This window comes from Somniosus microcephalus, chromosome 8, assembly GCF_052327205.1.
Source record: "Somniosus microcephalus isolate GS21.2 chromosome 8, FLI_Smic_1.0, whole genome shotgun sequence".
In the NCBI taxonomy this organism is placed as follows: Eukaryota; Metazoa; Chordata; class Chondrichthyes; order Squaliformes; family Somniosidae; genus Somniosus; species Somniosus microcephalus.
The window spans coordinates 212,591,496-212,614,574 of record NC_140994.1 but is presented as its reverse complement, the minus strand read 5'-3'; the positions used below and the strand labels follow the sequence as shown (position 1 = coordinate 212,614,574).

Below are 23,079 nucleotides of genomic sequence, written 5' to 3'. Positions count from 1 at the left end.
AAACTGTAACTAGTGGGGTGCTGCAGGGATCAGTGCTGGGGCCTCGACTATTTACAATCTATTAATGACTTGGATGAAGGGACCGAGTGTAATGTAGCAAAATTTGCTGATGATACAAAGATAGGTGGGAAAGCAAATTGTGTGGAGGATGCAAAGAATCTCCAAAGGGATATAAGTGAGTGGGCAAAAATCTGGCAGATGGAGTTTAATGTGGGAAAATCCGAGGTTAGCCACTTTGGTAGGAAAAATAAAAAAGCAAATTATTATCTAAATGGGGAGAAATTACAAAATGCTGAGGTACAGAAGGATCTGGGGGTCCTTGTACATGAATCACAAAACGTTAGAATGCAGGTACAGCAAGTAATTAGGAAGGCAAATGGAGTGTTGACCTTTATTGCAAAGGGAATGGAGTATAAAAGTAGGGAAGTCCTGTTTCAACTGTACAGGGCGTTGGTGAAACCACACCTGGAGTACTGTGTACAGTTTTGGTCTCCTTATTTAAGGAAGGATATACTTGCATTGGAGGCAGTTCAGAGAAGGTTCATGAGGTTGATTCTGGAGATGAAGGGGTTGTCTTATGAAGAAAGGTTGAGCCGGTTGGGCCTATACTCATTGGAGTTTAGAAGAATGAGAGGGGATCTTATTGAAACATATAAGATTCTGAAGGGGCTTGACAAGGTAGATGCAGAGAGGATGTTTCCCCTCGTGGGGGAATCTAGAACTAGGGGGCATAATTTCAGAATAAGGGGGCACCCTTTTATATTGGAAATGAGGAGGAATATCTTCTCTGAGGGTTGTGAATCTTTGGAATTCTCTTCCTCAGAGAGCTGTGGAGGCTGGGTCATTGAATATATTTAAGGTGGAGATAGACAGATTTTTGAAGGGTAAGGGAGTCGAGGGTTATGGAGAGTGGGCAGGGAAGTGGAGTTGAGGCCAAGATCAGATCAGCCATGATCTTATTGAATGGCGGAGCAGGCTCGAGGGGCCAAATGACCTACTCCTGCTCCTACGTCTTATGTACATTGTGGGGAAATTGCCCCTAATGAGGATATTTTGTATGCTTGGCATTGCATGTGGATGCAATGCAATGGACCATTACAAAATATATATATTTAAATAGACATATGAATAAGTGAAATTTCTCAACAAAGAGCACAATAGTCCAATTTTCTCATCAATTAATGACTTGTTAACAAAACTGTATTCTCATAAAGCTTGCATTTTTAAAGCTGCACGTTCCCTTGATTTTGTTAGTGGGTTTGTAATTAGAGAAAAAAAATCTCTTTTTCTTTAATAGGAGAATTTCATCCCACTGTCATTTGCAGTTATGTAATTTTAATAAAAAAGTCATAAAGAATCTTGTATATCATTCCACATACAAATATAGACAAGGGATTAATGTTTTCCAAATTGTGAACATCTACATTGGCACCTGACTTCTAAACAGTTCTCCAGGATGTTTGTGCACTTCTATGTATGCTATTTGATCATTGGCTCTTCAGGGAGTACTTCAGGGAAGAAAGGAAAGAAAGAGTGAAACAAGAGAAACAGAAACTGACTAAAAACAACAAAGGAAACTGAGGGAGAAACAGTCACATTAATTTTGCCTGCAAGCTGAACTTTTTATCTCAGCTTTGCCACCATTGGGTGGGGGGCGGGGTTACTAACTGGGAAAGGCAGAAACTAGAAAGAAGGGTCACTCCTAGTGGCATTCTTGCACCTCTGCTATATACGCAGGAGGTCGGAAATGAAAATGGAGAATGCCAGAAACACAGTCAGTCTGCCAGTTCTGAAAAGGCTATTAATGGTTGCAGCAGAAAATACTTTACGCTTCAATTAAATAGCATAATTGAAGCCACGAAACACGAGAACAGTGAGCACTGATCACTTAAAAAAGACAGAAAAAACTGGGAGGTAGAGAGATAAGACAAGGGGAGATCCTCTAAAGGACAAAACAAAAAACACAGCAAAAGCCCCTTCCCCCCCCCAACCAAAAAACCCAAAACGTAAAAAAGAAAAAAAACTCCAGTGGCCTCCCCACAAAAACCTAAAGGGGAAAAAAAGTCGCCCTCACCCACCTCCTGCTTCAAAAAGTATTGACTGGTTCCTGAAAAATCAAAATTGATAAAGACTAGCGCTGTATAAAATCACTGGGTAATTTACAGAACCGATTAGAATCAATTTCTTGTGAAACTAATTCTGTAATGACTTGGTGTAATAATTGTTTGAAGACATTTTGTTTCACAGTACTGTGGGGGCAGATTCCAGTCATAGCTCGAACTATTGCTCCATCCAGTAGACATACGAGTCACGAGCCATGTCACTGCTCAGCCTTGTTGCTGAGTGTGGTGTCTGACAGAGGCTAGCTCGCCCTTGTGGTTAGAAAAAACGGGTGGAAAGTCTGCCTTGTCGCACAGAATTGTGGCTTTGATCAAATAAGCGATTGGGAGAGGGTGAAGGTGTGGGGGTGGTGCAAAGGTATGTTGGAAATAAAGGATGTAACACTTTGCTCTTTATAGAATTATTTTATTTTGTGCTACGGTGGTACAGCTTGGTGCAGGAACATGCCCCACAGTGGAGTGTTAAGTCATAGTGTTATAGTTTGGACTTTCTCCTAATTTGCACTCCTTCAAAAAGGATCTTTCCATAAGCAGACTGAGTCTCCTCCAAATCAAAATCTGTGCCATTATTCGTGGATAGCATGGCATGGAACTTGATTGTATAATTTTGGCTGACACGTCTGTGCAGTACTGAGGGAGTGCTACATTGTCAGGGGTGTCAAACTGAGGTCATGTCTGCCTGCACATGTATGCTTACAAAAGCCCCACGGAACTATTTGAAGAAGAGCAGGGAGCTCTCCCGGTGTCCAAGCCTATATTTCTCGAGGCAAAATACTGTGGATGCTGGAAATCTGAAATATAAACAGAAAATGCTGGAAATACTCAGCAGGTCAGGCAGCATCTATGGAGAAAGAAACAGAGTTAACGTTTCAGGTCTGTGACTTTTGTCAGATATATTTCTCACTGTAGACCTGCAGTATTTTAGTGGAATCAGGAGGAGCACTATTGCTCCTTTGTTCCACAGAAACAAAAGTATAAAGAAGTCACTTATGTCTTTGTAGGCAGCCTCCACCGGTCCCTTTATGGTCCGCTGGTTAGGCTACTGTAGACCCTGAAAAACTGAGTGGCGCATGCTCTGCCCAGCGTATTTGGAGCAGGCATTCGCACCCTAACGCCTGGTTCAGGTAGATGTCCTGGACACTTGGAAGTCTCTGGCTTCCAATTTGGAAGCCTGCGTTAGTTCGGGGTGGGGGGTTTGAACACAAGAAATTTTGTGTTCAAAAAAATGGGTACGACGAGAACCAACTTCATCCCTACTACAGGAAACTTTCTGGTATCCGGCACTGACGGGACCGAGCTGGTGCCGTACCATCAAAACTGCCGTAGAAACCAGCACTAATGTTAAAACATACGGAGCTTTTGAGCTGCGTGTGAATCAACAAACCCTGTTGCTTAGCTTCAAAACAGTCGGCCGCAGCTTAAAAGCATCTCTAGCTAAGCAACAGCTTCAGCTAGACCTTGCAGAGCCTGACTGGGAAAAAAAAAGCAACAAGAAGTAAAAAAACTTATAGGAAACGGCTCCTGAATTTTGCCGGTAGATAGAGCTTTCCGGACATTTAACCTCCGGTTAAACGAAAGTTTCCTGTATTTCCCCAAATTATTCCCAACATGCAAGGGACAAATTACATCTATAAACACCCTTTTAAAAGATATCAGATAATAAAAGTTTTGCAACAATCCACTCTTTCTGATGTCATGAGCTACCTTTAATAAATATTGACGCTACGCTTGAGGTAACTCCATCGGTTGGAACACTTGCAGTTCCTGTCCCTCAACATGTGAGCCACTTGTGTCTGAACTCACATGTTGCCTAGTGTGAGGTCAGTCACCTGAGCTTTAGCTAGTTCAGTGCACTTCACCCTATACAGGATTCCATGATCAGTTGTATTCTGCAAGATATTTTGTAGGGATTCCTCTGACCCCTCAGAATTTTGAGCCCATGATTCCTCTATATGGAAAGTTCTTCATCACAGAGATGACGAGCAGATACCATATGCTTCCTTTTAGAAAAGGGAGGATGAATCCTAAATAATCACCCGGAGCTGCTGTTAAGCACCTGCCAGCAAATTTCAAGGCTGCACGGAAGATGATCCGAGAGCAGCTTGCATGGCCACCTTCTCAGCCAATAATGGTGCATAGCAAGGGGATACCCAAGAAAGGAGAAGAGAAAATGGATTAACAACAACAACAACAACAATTTGCACTTATATAGCGCCTTTAATGTAGTGAAATATTCCCAGGTGCTTCACAGCAGCAATTATCAAACAAAATTTGACAGCGAGCCACATTAGGAGATATTAGGACAGGTGGCCAAAAGCTTGGTAAAAGAGGTGGTTTTAAGGAGTATCTTAAAAGGAGGAGAGAGGTAGAGACACGGAGAGGTTTAGGGAGAGAATTCCAGAGGACCTAGGCAGCTGAAGCCACAGCCGCCAACGAGCAAAAAAAAAAATCGGATGCGAAAGACGGCAGAATTGGAGGAGCGCATAGATCTCGGAGGGTTGGAGGAGACTACAGAGATGGGGAGGGGCAAGGCCACGGAGGAATTTGAAAACCAGTGTAGGTCAGCGAGCACAGGAATGATGGGTGAAAGGGACTTGGTGCAAGTTAGGATATGGGCAGCAGAATTTTGGATGAGCTCAGGTTTATGGAGGGTGCAAGGTGCGAGGCTGGACAGAAGAGGATTGGAATAGCTGAGTCTAGATGTAACAGAAGCATGGATGAGGATTTCAGCAGCAGATGAGCTGAGGCAGGAGTGGAGATGGGCGATGTTGCATAGGTGGAACTAGGCGGTCTTAGTGATACTTAATCATAGTTCTACTAGGCGTGCTGCAAGATGCTGTGGGTTTGCAGTTATAAAACACGTGTGCTCTGAGGTATGAACAGTTATTTGCAGTTTTATCATACTTTGGAATCTGAAGTTTACTGAGTTGTTTGGCACTATTGTGTAAGCTGGAAATAATACTGATGATGTCCCATGATCTCCAGTCACACAGTGTCATGAATATTACTGGAATTTAAATGGGTCTGGAGCTGTAAGTGTTCCTGTACCAAAAAAACAGTATAATGGAATTGTTAACTGTTGCGCGATGAGCTACTGGAAAACACTTCATTGTCGGGAGGCTTGTAACTCGCTTGCCCTTCCAGCTTGCGAATTGTCTCTTAAATCATTAGTGAATATTTTCTTGAGGCCTGTTGGTCAGCAATTCTTTATGCATTAAAGAGGGAGGAAGTGTATTCAACTGAAAAGTCACGTAACCAAATGTTTTAAAGGCGAGGTATGTGTATACGTAATGGTCTCAGTGGCACTTGTTCCTATGTTTTGCACTTTAAGCTGTTTGTTAGAGCGCAATTTTACCATTTTGGGTAGGACACTCCTGCAGTAACATGAAGTCCCTCTCCACTGATATGATTGTCGATTGCTGGGAACAACCCACTGTTCTCATTCATAGTGTCATTAAAGAAGAGCTTTTTTCACAAAATGTCTGTTCCCAAGCTCCCTTTAAACAGCAGTTTTAAAACAGAACATGATAAAGTGCAACTGGGAGATACTGGTCAGTGCACAGGCATCTGGCTTCAGAACATTTATGGTTATGTAACCATTTAAGATGATGTAACCATTTAGGAGAATGCAAGTGCTCGTTAAAGTAATAAATAAGTGCTCATGTGTGATTATTTTCAGGAATAGTCTTTGCACCATATGGCTTGGTCTGGAAGCAACAAAGAAGATTTTCCCTCTCGACTCTGAGACACTTTGGTTTTGGGAAACTTGATCTAGAGCCAAAAATCATAGAGGAACTGCAATTTGTGAAGTCAGAGTTTTCGAAAGCAGTGGGGACAGCCTTCTCTCCTTTTCATGTCATTAATAATGCTGTGTCTAACATCATTTGCTCAATGTGCTTTGGGAAACGGTTTGACTATGATGACGAGGAATTTAGAACCATGCTGAGTCTGATTGTCCGAGGGATGAAATTAGCATCAAACAGCCCTGCAATGCTCATCAATGTATTCCCTTTACTTCAGTATTTACCTTTTGGGCCTTTCAAGGAGGTTGTCCAAACAGTAAGAGATGTAACCTCATTCCTGAAAAACATCATTGCTCAGCACCGAAAGACTATGGACCCTGAAAACCCACGTGATTTTGTTGACTTTTATCTCAAAGAAGTAGACCGTGAACTACAAAGAAACCAAAATACGAGCTTCAGTGAAGATTATTTATTCTATATAATTGGGGATCTCTTTGTAGCAGGGACAGACACAACATCCAACACACTGTTATGGGCTTTTCTCTTCATGGCTGTATATCCGGAAGTTCAAGGTACATAACTGATTAGACATGCTTAATAAAGGGAATCATGAGGGTAGGGTTTGTGTGCAAGTAACACAGTGATGCTTTTCAACACATGAAAACTTGCCCAACTAGTTTTTTCCAAGGGTGATGATGCTCTTTGAAATATATAATAGTAAGTATCCAAATGTGGCACAGTGCATTGACACTCCTCTGTGCCATGAGTTACACGATACACTTGCTATTTTCCCCATAAATTGTTTTCAAACTCTGGAGCAGAAATCTTAAAATGGATAGTTGGTGTTTCCCATAGAGAGAGGGAAACTGAAAGAGTGAACCAGATACTGACTGCTCGAGCTCTGCTATTGGCTTACTCGAAAGTGGCATCAATGGAGTCCGGAGGTCACCAGCATCCTTTGATGAGGGAATGGTGCATGTCATGGGGAGCCTTACAGAACAGAAGACAACTGAATATACTTTAAGAGATAGGAGGGGAGAGAGGACAAAAATTATTAGGAGCTACGAGGGAACTCAGTTTAGATTTTTCCTAACCACTAAAGGTAAGTTTGAGCGACTTATGACCATCACATAAACTTTAACTTTAAATCTACTCCAAGAATGTAACAAAGTTAATTTTTTCCTTCCAAAAAAAACCATGTTCAAGACTTGTCGGGCCCAGTTTTTAAGAAAATATTTTGTTGAGAGATTGGTGAGGGGAATCAGAGAAGCAAACTGATGTATGGGAACAGATAGGAGAGCAGACAGGTTTTGGAGACTGTAATGGGACTAAGTTGACTGTCATGTCATGACAACAGAACTGCAATGATTTGTCAAGCAATTTGCCTAGCAGTGTTGCATTTATTTTACTGATGTGCAGTCTCTGTTTAAAGACTTGCTTCTTTAAAGAGCAAATATAACTCACTGAATTTCCATACAATCCCAAATGTTATGCCCAAAGAAGATACCAATCACCCTTGGCTGTCCTAATTTAAGCTCTCGAACTGTTCGTCAGAGCCCTTCTAGCTGTGAGAAGCAGACATTTTGAGTCGAACTTGCTCTTAAATCATGACGTTCTGCTCCAGCAATGTCATGAATTACAATGCTGCTCTCAATCTACTCCCATTCATAATCTTAACTGGAACAGAATTTTATGACATCATACACAAACGTCTGCTCCCAGACTATCTCTAGTCAGGTATTCTAATGCAATGTGTGATGGAATGCTCTGTAAACATGCCCTTAATTCCTCTTTTTGTAGAAAGGGTTCACAGGGAGATCAGTGCTGTTGTTGGTGAGTCCAGACCTCCTTCTCTCAAAGACAAACTTCACATGCCCTTCACAGAAGCAACAATAATGGAAATTCAGCGGATGACCACGGTGGTTCCACTTGCCATTCCACATATGGTATCAGAAACAGTTGGTAAGGGTGCTGCTGAATTAACAATTGTTACACAAGAAGGTTCAGACGTGTGCTGCTAAAGGTATTGAAAGATCCACCAGATTTTATGCTGGAATAGGGGCAGAGTTAACTAAATAATATTCTATGTGCCACACTTTTACATTATTAATCTGACTGAAACTGAATAGGCACAAACAAAATGATGATTAAAAGACTGTCCCTCTCAACCCCCCATCCCCCACGCAATCGGCAGAAAACGGGCAGTTTAAGTGAGGGCAGTGACTTACCCCCTCTGATCCTGCAGCCTTCACAGTGTCCCTTTGAGCAGGCGAGCAGGACAGCCGCTGGAAGACAGCGAGGTCCTTCTTTAAATATGCAGATCAGGTCTGATGATGTCATGGGGACCCAATCTGCAATTTTACTTGGAGGCCAGACAGGCCGGGTGGTGCATTGTGGGCCAGAAGAGAGCCCAGCAAGACGAGTTTTAAAATGGTTTCCTTGTGGGCCTGAAGGAGTGGGAGCACACCTCCAGGCCCCATAAGGATACTTTGCCGCCAATATTCCCTGTAAGCGGTGTTTTGCTCTGTGTGGTCTGTCTCTGTTAATGCGCAGTCCCTTTAAATGTCTGCACACACACGGCATTTACAATGTCCCTGCACGGGACCTTGCAGATGACTGCAATGCCGCGCGCGTGCAGCTTAGCCGGAACATTGCTTGCCGCACCCCCACCCCCCCGCTTCACGATTGAGGCCAGAGGCCCCCCCTCCACCACTTATGACTGTTCCCTGGCTGTGGCCTCCTGCCACTGAATTCCTCCTCCTACCCACCACCTAAGTAGTGGATCTATCTGGGTTTGGGCCGGAGAAAATTTATGGAAATGAGGCCCGGCTGTTAATTTTTTGAAAATTGCAGATGAGTTTCTGGAGGGAGGTCAGACATTAGCATTAAGCCTCAGGCACACCATCATCTAGTCTACAATATATTAAAAAAAGATACGATAGTGCGTGGTTCCTGTGTGTAGTGCATCACACTTCCTGGATCATGCTTTGGGAGCACTTTTTGATTGTCTGAAAGAAGAGCAAATCATAACTCTATCCAGATTCACCTGTAACTAGGAGGCCCACAAATATCTACCAAACCTGAAACAACCAAACAGGTTGATTGAAATATTTTTAAAATCGTTAGTGGCCATTTTTTCTCAGTGACTGGAATTTCTAATGTCCAAAATAAAGTGTTTAACATAAGATATAAAAATGTATATTTCAGAATAATAATTAAACTTACCTATAAAGATGTTTTGAGCCTTTTTATAGTTTCATTAACATTTTTACTTCAAGGCCATAGCCTCTCCCTAAAGCTTAGGCTTGAAGTTGAGATTTTGCCCCAGACTCACTCACTCTTGTCAGCTTCAGGGAGATGGCAGTTTGAGCACATGAAGAACTTCCCATCATAGGATTACATAGGATATACGGCACAGAAACAGGCCATTCGGCCCAAACAGTCCATGCCGGCATTTATGCTTCACTCGAGCCTCCTCCTGTCTTTCCTCATCTAATTCTGTCAGCATAACCCTCTATTCCCTTCTCCCTCATAGGCTTATCTAGTCTCCCCTTAAATGTATATATATTTGCCTCAACTACTCCCCATGGTAGCGAGTTCCACATTCTCACCACTCTCTGGGTAAAGAAGTTTCTTCTGAATTCCGTATTTGATTTCTTGGTGACTCTTATATTGATGGCCTCTAGTTATGCTCTTCCCCACAAGTGAAAAACACTCTCTCTCTATCCACTCTATCAAAACCTTTCATCATTTTAAAGACCTCAATTAGGTCACCCCTCAGCCTTTTTTCAAGCGAAAAGAGACCCAGTCTGTTGATCCTTTCCTGATATGTATACCCTCGTATTTCTGGTATCATCCTTGTAAATCTTCTCTGCACCCTCTCTGGTGCCTCCAAATCCTTTTTATAATGTGGCGACCAGAACTGTACGCAGTACTCCAAGTGTGGGCTAACCAAGGTTCAATACAAGTTTAGCATAACTTCACTACTTTTCAATTCTGTCCCTCTAAAAAATAAACCCTAGTGCTTGGTTTGCTTTTTTTATGGCCTTGTTAACCAGTGTCGCTACTTTTAGTGATTCATATATTTGTACTCCCAGATCCCTTTGCTCCTCTACCCCACCCAGACTCATACCCATCAATTAATAAGTGACCTCCCTATTCTTCCTACCAAAATGTAATACCTCTCATTTATCTGTGTTGAATTTCATTTGCCAATTATATGCCCATTCTGCAAGTTTATTAATGTCATCATGTAATTTGTTGCAGTACTCCTCAGTATTGACTATCCCCCCTAATTAGGTGTCATCCACAAATTTAGAAATTGTGTTTTTGATTTCAAAATCTAAATCGTTAATATAAATTTTGAACAACAGTGGTCCCAGCACTGATCCTTGTGGAACACCACTACCCTCCTTCTGCCACTGTGAATAGCTATCTTTTACTCCCACTCTCTGCTTTCTGTCTTGAAGCCAGCCAACAATCCATTCTGCTACTTGTCCCCTGACTCTGCATTCTCTGACCTTATTTATTACTCCTATGTGGTAACCTATCGAAAGCCTTTTGAAAATCTAAATAAGTTATACCATTGTCTATTCTCTCTGTTACCTCTTCAAAAAATTCAATGAGGTTAGTCAAGCAAGACTTTTCCTTTTGAAATCCATGCTGACTATTCATTATTATATTTTTGGGTTCCAGATGTTATTCAGTTTTCTCCTTTAGTAGGGATTCCATTATTTTTCCTATCATGCATCAGTTGAATAACTGATATTTTGTTCGATGCCTGAAAAGGGTACATTTCCTCAGTGTGGGAAAGAATTTTTGAGTTTCTTTCTAAATTACTTGACAACTAGCTGTATAATTAATTTTTCAGGTAAATTTTCAGTTATTTTTTAGCTCAGAGAGACAGACAGACAGAGAACACGTATTATTCTTTGTCTTAACTTGTTTCTCCAAACAAAGAATAAATTAATTCAATTTTGGAATCTTCCCAGGTAAACACAAAGGGCCTGAAATGTGGCACCTTAGCGCCGGCTGTTTAGGCAGGTTTCATGGAAAAAATGGCATCCGCCTCGCTTCTGCCCACTTCTAGCGCGGGCTGTACCAGACGCCATATTGGTGAGGGCAAATAAGAGGCGTTGTTTACCTTTGCCTGAAGCAGGCATTAGCCCATTAACATATTCAAATAAGGGGCCTACTGCCTGCTTCTGCTACCTCTTACAAATTTGGCTTGCGTCTGAGCCAGCCAGCACCAGTGCAGACTGTCTCCGGGAAATCAAACGCTAAACAGCGCCGAATGGAAAAAAAAAGGTAAGTACTTACCATTATCATCTCGGATCTCACAACCGACTCCGACCTCCAGGCCCTCTCCGATCTCTACCCGATCCTGGCCCTGACCTCCCTGCAGTCCTGGCCCCGACTTCCAGGCCCTCCCCCAGAATCCTTGCTGGGCACTGGGCTGAACGCCACAATAATGCTGATCAGCAGGCAGCACCAAAATAACGGCGCTGCCTGCAATCTTTTTATGGGCGCGAGCAAATCTCGCCCTGCGGTGGCATAGTCCGTTTTCAGGCCTTATCGAATTTCTAGCCCAAAGGCATTAATTACCATTACGTATGTTTCCTTGGTAGATAATGTGAACATTTTAATTCATTGCATCTGTACTCACTATTTATGAATACACAGTGGGTTAGCAGAAATGATCTGCTTCTTGTATTCTACAGTATTCTTTTAATTGCCCAATGCCCAACTCCCAACTCTTTACATTTCTAATGCCAACAGCTCTGCATGTGCCGACAATCCACCCTTTACACTGCTCACTCAGCTCTCAACTGCCCCAATACTAACTACACACCTCAATTACTTACTACCCCATACTCATTATCTTCCCCCAAGTACTTCCTTCGCAGTTACTCTCTACCCCACAAATGTTCACCTGCCCTAGCCATGAACTCAAATTCAGCACCCCACCCCAATTGCTCACTATACCAACCTCCCCCAATATTCTCTGCTTCCTCCATTACTCACTATGCTTCTCTGCCTCTTCACTTCTCGCTTCTCTGCTGTAAGTAACCACTTCTCCCAAATCCTCAAATACGTCCCAAAACTATACACAATTACCCACACTGCTCACTTTGAGCCCCCTTGACTGCTCCCACATCCCCTCTTGAATCTTTAAAAACCAGCCCCTCTTTCCCAAAAAATGCATCTGTTAATTTATCATAATGCGACAGATGACTCACTCCCATATAAAGTGTCCTTCTGAAGTGCAATGACACAGGAGATCAATTAGTAATATATTAAAAACCACATCAGCATCCCATATAACACATTTTGTTACAATCTTAAAATGCTGTGTACTTCTCAGATGCAAAAGGAAACTGACAAGCAGATTCGAGTCTCTACACTTCCCTGACCAGACAACAATTAAACTTTTAATGCAATACTAGTGTCTGCCCAGTGTGAAACACAAATGACTGATGTGACTTTGTTGCTCATTAGCATCCCATAGCGCTGTCATTAATGAGAGCCATGTTTTAAACAATATGGAAACCAATCTAGGGCTAGTATCTTTACTCCCAGCAAGCATCAGCACTCATTGAACTACTTGGAACCGCTCCAGGATGCATGCGGCCATCTCATAACCAATATTACAGGAACAGCAAAAGAGGGAAGCAGATGAAAAAATGGGGGTGGGAAAAAGAAAAAAATCTAAAAGCCCTCAAATACATTTAAGAAAATGTAAAATATGTACTGAAACCAGAAATAACCAATTTTAATTTATAAGTATATGAAATGTTAAACAGGGTCAGGGAAGATGGGACTAAAAAAAAAAATCAGATTGAATTCAAGTTCTGCTGCTAATCCCTCTCTCTCATGTATGATGTTAATTTGTATTTTACTTTTTTCCAGACTTTAAAGATTATACTATACCCAAGGGAAGTATAGTGGTTGCAAATCTGTGGTCAGTGCATAGAGATCCAAGCATGTGGGAGCAACCTGATGAATTTAATCCTTCTCGATTCTTGGATGCAGATGGAAATATTGTGAAAAATGAAGCATTTATGCCATTTGGAATAGGTAGAGTTCATTTCTTTGTGTAATGTTCCCCTTTAAATATTTTTTCCTAATTCTGCAATTTGAGCTCACTGCCATTTGTCAACTAAGGAGATAGATGGACAACCGGTTTATAGTCACCTGTGAATGCTACTCCAATGCTCAGTGCTCGGATTTTGCATGAGAGTTGCAAGTAGACAGACACCTCTGTAGCCACACTTAAGATAATCCAGATTTAACAATGTAGGCCACCATGTTGCAACTTGTTCCATAGAAACATAGAAGATAGGAGCAGGAGTAGGCCATTCGGCCCCTCGAGCCTGCTCCGCCATTCAATGTGATCATGGCTGATCATCCAAATTCAGTACCCGGTCCCTGCTTTCTCCCCATATCCCTTGATCCCTTTAGCCTTAAGAAATATATCCAACTCCTTCTTAAATATATTTAATGAATTGGCCTCTACTGCCTTCTGTGGTAGAGAATTCCACAGGTTCACCACTCTCTGGGTGAAGAAATTCCTCCTCATCTCAGTCCTAAATGGCTTACCCTTATCCTTAGACTGTGACCCCCTGGTTCTGGACTCTCCCGCCATCGGGAACATCCTTCCTGCATCTAGTCTGCCTAGTCCTGTTAGAATTTTATAAGTTTCAATGAGATCCCCTCTCATCTAAACTCCAGCGAGTATAAGCCCAATCGACCCAATCTCTCCTCATATGTCATTCCTGCCATCCCAGGTACCAGCCTGGTGAATCTTCGCTGAACTCCTTCCATGGCAAGAACATCCTTCCTCCCTCAGCCACCTAGGCCCTATGCATTAGTATTCTCTCCCTAAACCTCTCCACCTCCCTCTTCTCCTTCTAACCCATCTCTTTGACCAAGCTTGTATTCATCCTTCTCAATATCTCCTTCTTTGGCTTGGCTTCCTTTTTTTTTATTACACCTTTGTGAAATATCTCAGGACGTTTTTCTATATGTGCACGTTATTATTGTTTGAAATATCTGAGAATTTATTATAAATTCACCATATGTAAGGTCCTGTAGGCAGACTACAGGGAGCTAGGAAAGAAATTAAAAAGCAGGACCTCAAACGTAGTAATCTCTGGATTACTCCCGGTGCCACGTGCTAGTGAGTACAGGAATAGGAGGACAGAACAGATGAATGCGTGGCTGGAGAGATGGTGCAGGAGGGAGGGCCTGAGGAATTGGGACCATTTCTGGGGAAGGTGGGACCTGTACAAGCCAGACGGGTTACACCTCAAGAGCCGGGACCAATATTCTCGCGGGGAGGTTTGTTAGTGCTGTTGGGGAGGGTTTAAACTAGCTTGGCAAGGGGATGGGCACCAGCATATAGGAGTAGAAGAGAGGAATAAGGTGCATAAAAGAGTGAGTGTGTTGGATAATACTAGAGAAGAAAGTAGTACTAGAGGCGGAAGTAGTACCATATTAGATGGGAGCAGACTATGAAAGACTAGAAAAATTCAAAAATGGATTTAGAATGCATGTATGTAAACGCACAAAGTGTGGTGAATAAGGTTGGTGAGCTACAAGCACAATTAGCTGTGGCAATAACGGAAATGTGGCTTAAAAACGGTGAGGACTGGGCACTTAATAAGGGTACAAGGTGTTCAGAAAAGATAGGGACGGAAAAAAAGGAGGTAGGGTGGCAGTGCTGATTAAGGAAGACATTATAGTGTTGGAAAGGGAGGATGTTCTTGAGGGGACAAGGACAGAATCCATTTGGTTAGAGTCGAGGAGCAAAAAGGGTATGATCACACTATTGGGGGTATTCTACAGGCCTCCAAATAGTGAGAGGGAGGTAGAGGAGCAAATCTGCAGGGAAATTGCAGAGATATGCAAGAGCTATAGAGTGGTGATATTGGGGGACTTTAATTACCCAAATATTGATTTGGATAATGCTAGGGTAAAGGGAAAGGAGGGGGAGGAATTTCTGAAATGTGTTCCAGAGAATTTCCTTTACCAGTATGTTCTTGGCCCAACTAGGAAGGAGGCATTGCTGGATCTGTTGCTGGGGAATGAGGTGGGCCAGGTCTGTGGGAGAACACTTGGGTACGAGTGATCATTGTATCATAAGATTTAGATTAGCAATGGAGAGGAGCAAGGAACAATCTAGAGTGGAACTTCTAAACTGGAATAGGGCTAACTTCAATGGGATGCGAAAGGATCTAGCCAGGGTAAAATGGAACCAAAGACTGACAGGAAAAACTGTAACGGAACAGTGGATGATCTTAAAAGAGAAGATGTTGCAACTACAGGCTAGGTACATTCCAACAAGAGGGAAGGGGAAGGGAACCAATGAAAGGGCTCCTTGGATGATGAGGGAGATAGAGAAGATGATGAAACAAAAAGAGAGGGTGTATGATGCATGTCGGGTGAATTCTTCAAGGGAGAACCAGACCAAATATAATAAGTTGTGAGAGGAAGTGAAGATGAAAATAAGATTGGCAAAAAGAGAATATGAGAGTAGAATGGAGTTTAACATAAAAGGGAACCCCAAAATAGGGTGGGGCCTATTAGGGACAAAGAAGGTGTTATATGCTTAGAGGCGCAGGGCAAGGCTAGAATACTCAATGAGTACTTTGTATCGGTGTTTACTAAGGAGGTGGATGCTGACAAAATATCGGTAGAAGTGGAAAAGGTAGAAGCAATGGAAGGGGTGAAAATTGATAGACAGAGTTTACTAGAATGGCTGGGTATGATTAGAGTGGATAAGCCGCCTGGTCCAGATGGCTTGCATCCCAGGTTGCTAAGGAAATTGCAGGAGGAGATAACGGAAGGGCTTGCCCTAATTTTCCAATCTTCCCTAGATGCGGGGGAGGTGCCTGAGGATTTGAAAGTGGCAAATGTGACATCACTGTTCAAGAAAGGGGGTAAGAACAATCCTAGTAACAACAGGCCGGTCAGTTTAACATCAGTGGTGGGTAAAGTTTTAGAAACAATAATGAAGGAAAAAATTAATGAGTACTTGGAGAGGTTTATGCTAATTAAGGAGAGCCAACACGGATTTGTAAAAGGCAGATCGTGTTTGATTAATCTGATTGAATTTTTATATGAAGTAACAGGGAGGATTGATGAAGGGAATGCAATGGATGTTGTCTACATGGATTTTAGGAAGGTGTTTGACAGAGTACCACATAGAAGGCTGGTTAACAAAATTGAGGCTCATGGAATAGGTGGGTCGGTGGCAGCTTGGATAAGGAATTGGCTTTAGGACAGAACACAGCAAGTTGTGGTAATTGGCTGTTTTTCAGACTGGAAGATGGTAGACAGTGGTGTTCCGCAAGGGTCAGTGCTGGGGCCACTGCTTTTTTTGAGATATATATATATATACAGGAAACTCTCTTTTTACCGGTACCTAAATAACCGGAAATCTCTCTTAACTGGCAAAATTCAGGAGTAGGTTCAGGTAAGTTTTATTTCATATTAGTGGCCGTGTAACCGGGGTTCCTGGATCTGTGGCCATGTAACCGGGGTTCCTGCACCTGTTGCCATGCAACAGGGACGCCTGGATCTGTGGCCATGTTACCGGGGTTCCTGTACCTGTTGCCATGCAACAGGGACGCCTGGATCTGTGGCCGTGTAACTGGGGTTCCTGCACCTATTGCCATGCAACAGGGACGCCTGGATCTGTGGCCGTGTACGGGGCTCTCGTACCTTAGTAAGTATACCTCTCTGTAGTCCGGACTTGTTGATCAACCGGCACCACGCCGGTCCCATCGGTGCCGGATAAAAAAGAGTTTCCTGTATATATATCCTGGATATTGGAATACAGAGTAGAATTTCTAAATTTGTCGATGACACCAAACTTGGGGGTGTGGCAAACAGTGAGGATGATACCAATCGACTGCAACAGGACATAGAAAGGCTAGCAGAATGGGCAGACAAGTGGCAGATGGAATTTAATACAGAGAAGTGTGAGGTGATGCATTTTAGCAGAAGGAACAGGGAGAGGCAGTATACACTTAATGGCATGGTTTTAAAGAGTGTGCATGGACAGAGGGACCTGGGAGTTAATGTGCATAGGTCCCTGAAGGTGGCAGGACATATTGAGAGAGTGGTTAGCAAAGCATATGGGATCTTGGGTTTCATAAATAGAGGTATTGAGTACAGAAGTAGAGAGGTTATGCTGAACCTTTATAAAGTGCTGGTTAGGCCACAACTGGAGTATTGCGTCCAGTTCTGGTCACCACACTATAGGAAGGATGTGAAGGCCCTTGAGAGGATGCAGAGGAGATTTACCAGAATGGTTCCGGGGTTGGGTGATCTTAGCTACAAGGACAGGTTGGAGAAGCTGGATTTATGTTCAGGGGTGATTTGAAAGAGGTGTACAAGATTAGGACGGGTTTGGATAGGCTAGACGGAGAAAGGCTGTTCCCACTAGTTCATGGTACAGGAAACTTTGTGCTATCCGGCACCGATGGGACCGAGCTGCTGCCGTTCCCTCAAAACTTCCGGACACTCCAGAGTTAATGTTCTTATCTCCGTATCTGGCAACAAACACTGTTGCTTAGCAACAGCTTCTAAACAGTCGGGTGCAGCTGCAAGCATCTGTAGCTAAAGCTGTTGCTATAGCTACAGACCTTGCAGTGCTTGAATGGAGAAAAAAAAGCAAAGAAAACAAACGAAAAGAATAAAAAACGACTCCTGATTTTTGCCGGTGGCTCCAGCTTGCCGGATGGTTCGCCTCCGGATAACTCAAAGTTTCCTGTACAAGAACTAGAGGACACAGATTTAAGGTTTTGGGCAAGAAATACGGGGACGTGAGGAAAATTCTTTTTAAGCAGAAGAGTGGTGAGAACATAAGAAGTAGGAGCAGGAGTAGGCCATACGGCCTCTCGGGCCTGCTCCGCCATTCAATAGGATCATGGCTGATCCGAACATAGACTCACGTCCACTTCCCTGCCCTCTCCCCGTAACCCCTAATTCCCTTATCTGCTAAGAAACTGTCTATCTCCGTTTTAAATCTATTTAATGTTGCAGCTTCCACAGCTCTCTGGGGTAGCAAATTCCATAGATTAACTACCCTCTGAGTAAAGAAGTTTCTTCTCATATCAGTTTTGAAAGGGCAGCCCCTTATTCTAAGATTATGCCCCCTAGTTCTAGTCTCATCCATCATTGGAAACATCCTCACCGCATCCACCCGATCAATCCCCCTCACAATCTTATATGTTTCAATAAGATCGCCTCTCATTCGTCTGAACTCCAATGAGTAGAGGCCCAACCTACTCAACCTTTCGTCATACGTCATCCCCCTCATCTCCGGAATCAACCGAGTGTACCTCCTCTGAACCGCCTCGAGAGCAAGTATATCTTTTCTTAAATATGGAAACCAAAACTGCACGCAGTATTCCAGGTGTGGCCACACCAATACCCTGTATAACTGCAGCAAGACTTCCCTGTTTTTATACTCCATCCCCCTTGCAATAAAAGCCAAGATTCCATTGGCCTTCCTGATCACCTGCTGCACCTGCATACTAACTTTTTGTGTTTCATGCACCAGGACCCCCAGATCCCTTTGTACTGTAGCACTTTGCAGTTTCTCTCCATTTAGATAATAACTTGCTCTTTGATTTTTTCTGCCAAAGTGCATAACCTCACTTTCCAATATTATATTCCATCTGCCAAATCTCTGCCCACTCACTTAGCCTGTCTTATGTCCTTTTGCAGGTTTTTTATGTCCTCCTCACTCACTGCTTTCCCTCCCATCTTTGTATCGTCGGCAAACTTAGATATGTTGCACTCGGTCCCTTCCTCCAAATCATTAATATAGTTGTAAATAGTTGGGGTCCCAGCACTGACCCCTGCGGAACACCACTAGTTACTGATTGCCAGCCCGAGAACAAACCATTTATCCCAAGTATAGCCAATCTTCCACCCATGTCAGTATATTAACCCCAATTCCGTGATTTTTTATCTTGATCAGTAATCTTTTGTGTGGCACCTTGTCAAATGCCTTTTGGAAGTCCAAATACACTACATCCACTGGTTCCCCTTTATCCACCCTGTATGTTACGTCCTCGAAGAATTCGAGCAAATTTGTCAAACATGACTTCCCCTTCATAAAACCATGCTGACTCTGTCCTATTAAATTATGTTTATCCAAATGCTCTGTTACTGTTTCCTTAATAATGGACTCCAGCATTTTACCAACCACAGATGTTAGGCTAACTGGTCTATAGTTTCCAGCTTTTTGTCTACTTCCCTTCTTAAATAAGGGTGTTACATTAGCAGTTTTCCAATCTGCTGGGACCCTTCCTGTGTCCAGGGAGTTTTGGAAAATAATCACCAATGCATCCACAATCCCTACCGCTACTTCTCTCAAGACCCTAGGATGTAGGCCATCAGGTCCGGGGGATTTATCCGGCTTAAGTCCCATTATTTTACCGAGTACCACCTCCTTAGTGATTTTAATCGTGTTTAGCTCCTCCTCCCCCATTGCCCCGTTTGTCCAGTGTTGGGATATTTTTAGTGTCCTCTACTGTAAAGACTGATACAGAATATTTGTTCAGCGTCTTTGCCATCTCCATGTTCCCCACCACTAGTTTCCCGTTCTCATCCTCTAAGGGACCAACGTTCACTTTAGCCACCCTTTTTCTTTTTATATAGCTGTAGAAACTCTTGCTATCTGTTTTTATATTTTTTGCTAGTTTACTTTCATAATCTATCTTCCCTTTCTTAATTAATCTTTTAGTTATTCTTTGCTGGTTTTTAAATGCTTCCCAATCCTCTATCCTCCCACTAGATTTGGCTACTTTATATGCCCTTGTTTTCAGTCGGATACTATCCTTTATTACTTTACTAAGCCATGGATGGCTGTCTTTTCTTTTACTCCCCTTTTTCCTCACTGGAATATATTTTTCTTGAAAGATGTGAAATATCTCCTTGAATGTAGACCACTGCTCTTGTACCGTCTTACACTTTAATCTGTTTTCCCAGTCCACTTTAGTCAATTCTACTCTCATACCTTCATAATCTCCTTTATTTAAGCTCAGTATGCTGGTTTGAGATCCAACTCTCTCACCTTCAAACTGAATTCGGAATTCAACCATATTATGGTCACTCATTCCAAGGGGATCCTTTACTGGGACATTTTTTATTAATCCTGTCTCATTACACAGGACCTGAGATTGCCTGCCCCCTGGTTGGTTCAGTTACATACTGCTCAAGGAACCTGTCCCTAATACACTCTATGAACTCTTCCTCAAGGCTGCCATGCCCAATTTGATTAGTCCAGTCAATATGAAAGTTAAAATCCCCCATGATTATAGCTGTTCCCTTATTACAAGCTCCAACTATTTCCTGATTTATACTCCGACTAACAGAGTTGTAATTGCTAGGAGGCCTATAGACTACACACACTAGTGACTTTTTCCCCTTATTATTCCTTATCTCCACCCAAACTGAGGACCTGGAACTCGCTGCCGACGGAAGTGGTGGAAGCGGGCACACTCAATGTTTTCAAGGGGAGACTAGATCGGCACTTGAGGGAAATAAACTTGAGGGGTACGGGGACAGACCGGGGAATGGGACTGACTGGATTGCTCTACAGAGAGCCGGCATGGACTCGATGGGCTGAATGGCCTCCTTCTGTGCCGTTATGACTCTGTGTCATCCTAATTAGGGAGCTCATAGTCTTAGAATTATACAGCGCAGAAGGAGGCCATTCGGCCCATTGTTCTGTGCCGGTTCTTTGAAAGAGTTATCCACAGGGGTTTTATCCTCTTTGAATTTGATTAGTTTATTTAATATTTCTCTTTATTTTAAATGCGGTTATATCATTTCTAATCTCATCTTCCGCTGTCGTGTCCACCTGACCCATCTCCTTGGTAAATACTGAAGCAAACTAATTATTTTAATATTTCTGCCATGTTGATATTGCTGTCTGTGATTTTATTCTGTCCATCCCTTTGTGGCCCTATTCCTATCTTGACTTTCCTTTTTAAAAAATTGTGCCTGTAGAATATCTTACTATTTTTTATGTTCCTTGATAATTTCATTTCATAGTTCCTCTTTTCCTTCCTAATTTTTTTTTGACTTCTCTCCAAATCTCTTTGTATTTTCCCTTGTCGTGCTCTCCCCTGCTGTCTATGTACTTCGTGTATGCCTTTTTCCTTAAGCTCAATTTTTCCCTTACGTCTTTATTCATCCATGGTGCCTCATTAGTGTTTAGTTTGTTCTTGTTTTGTTCGCAGAATATATTTTTCCTGGACTCTCTTGAACACCGTTTTAAATATTTTCCATTGCTGTTCTACATCATTGTTTGCCAATATTGTCCATTTTATTTTCCCAAATTCTATTGTTAGACCCCCCAAAATCAGCTTTTCTCCAATCTATTATCCTGGTCTTTTTATTGTCTTCTCAATTATTATCTCAACGCGCAATATATTATGGTCACTATTGCCTAGATGTTCCCCTACTTTTACTTCTCTTATCTGCTCTGGTTCACTCCCCATTACTAGATCAAGTAGCAAATCTTCCCTTGTTGGGCTTCTTACATACTGGGTTAGAAAAGAGTCCTGTACACATTGTAAGAACTCCATTCCCTTATCCCGTTTATCTACCTCTTCAGCCCAGTTAATTTTGTGGTAATTGAAATCCCCCATGATTATTATTCTATGCTTTTTACTCATTTCCCTAATTTATTTCCATATTTCTTCTTCCACCTCCCTTCTATTATTAGGTGGTATATTCACACTTCTCTGCATCAAATTTGATTTGCCATGTGTCTGCCCATTTCACCAATCTGTCCATGTTCTCCTAAAGTCTGCTACTATTGTCCTCACAGTGTACTACATTTCCAAGCCTAGTTTTATCTGCAAACTTTAAAATTATGCTCCCTATACCCAAGTCCAGGTCATTGATATATATCAAAAAGAGCAGTGGTCCCAATACCGACTCCCGGGGGACACCATTGTATACATCCTTCCAGTCTGATAAATAACCGTTCACCGCTACTCTCTGCTTTCTGTCTCTTAGCCAATGATTGCTTCAAAAGCTGCATTTTGAAGGGGTTGGTGATTCAGGAATAAATACTAATGATTTAGTTCTGCAGGAATGGAATAGCATTTTCATTGTACATTGTCTTCATTTGTGTTGAAAAAAAGCTTTAGAAAAAGCTGAGACTATCATCCATACTTGGCAGTAATATCACTTTAAGATGTGAATTCAAGACTCCTCTCATGGGATGCAATATAAAGCAGTCCATTGCAGAGAAACAATGGGGACGCCTCAACCCAGTGGAACATTCTAACATAAGAAATAGCAGCAGGAGTAGGCCAATCGGCTCCTCGAGCCTGCTCCGCCATTCAATAAGATCATGGCTGATCTGATCCTAACCGCCAATCTACTATCACAGAACCATCTCCTGAATCTAACAGAATTAGATACACGAAATAGGAGCAGGATCAGGCTACACGGCCCCTGGGCCCGCTCCGCTACCCACAGGGCCATGACCGATCCGAACCTAGACTCATGTCCAAATTCCTGCCCGCTCCCCGTAACCCTTAATTCCCTTTACTTCTAGGAAACTGTCTATTTCTGTTTTAAATTTATGTAATGATGTAGCTTCTACAGCTTTTTGGGGCAGCATATTCCATGGACCTACCACCCTCTGAGTGAAGTAGTTCCTCCTCATCTCAGTTTTGAAAGAGCAGCCCCTTATTCAAAGACTATGCCCCCTAGTTCTAGTTTCACCCATCATCGGGAACATCCTCCCCGCATCCACCCGATCCAACCCCTTCACAATCTTATATGTTTCAATAAGATCGCCTCTCATTCTTCTGAACTCCAATGAGTAGAGTCCCAATCTACTCAACCTCTCCTCATATGTCCATCCCCTCATCCCCGGGATTAACCGAGTGAACCTTCTTTGTACTGACTCGAGAGCAAGTATGTCTTTGCTTAAGCATGGACACCAAAACTGTATGTAGTATTCCAGGTGCGGTCTCACCAATACCTTGTACAACTGAAGCAATACCTCCCTATTTTTATATTCTATCCCCCTAGCAATGAAAGCCAACATTCCATTGGCCTTCTTAATCACTTGCTGCACCTGCATACTAACCTTTTGAGTTTCGTGCACCAGGACCCCCAGATCCCTTTGTACTTCAGTACTTTCCAGTTTCTTGCCATTAAGATAATAACTT

General features: G+C 42.5%; 1 protein-coding gene across 2 annotated transcripts in view; it reads left to right on the top strand.

Moving 5' to 3' along the window:
- The window catches only part of cyp2u1 (cytochrome P450, family 2, subfamily U, polypeptide 1), a 33,442-nt gene that overhangs the window by 1,288 nt on the left and 9,075 nt on the right, over positions 1-23,079 (top strand). Inside the window, exons 2-5 of one of the 2 annotated variants that reach the window (XM_085995693.1) lie at positions 5,800-6,435; positions 7,664-7,825; positions 12,773-12,940; positions 15,742-16,161. In XM_085995693.1, the coding sequence (XP_085851819.1) occupies positions 5,800-6,435; positions 7,664-7,825; positions 12,773-12,940; positions 15,742-16,145 (1,370 nt within the window). In that variant the 3' untranslated portion in view covers positions 16,146-16,161. Of the gene's footprint in view, positions 1-5,799; positions 6,436-7,663; positions 7,826-12,772; positions 12,941-15,741; positions 16,162-23,079 lie in introns of those variants that run through there. The other variant, XM_085995694.1, reaches the window with a different exon arrangement.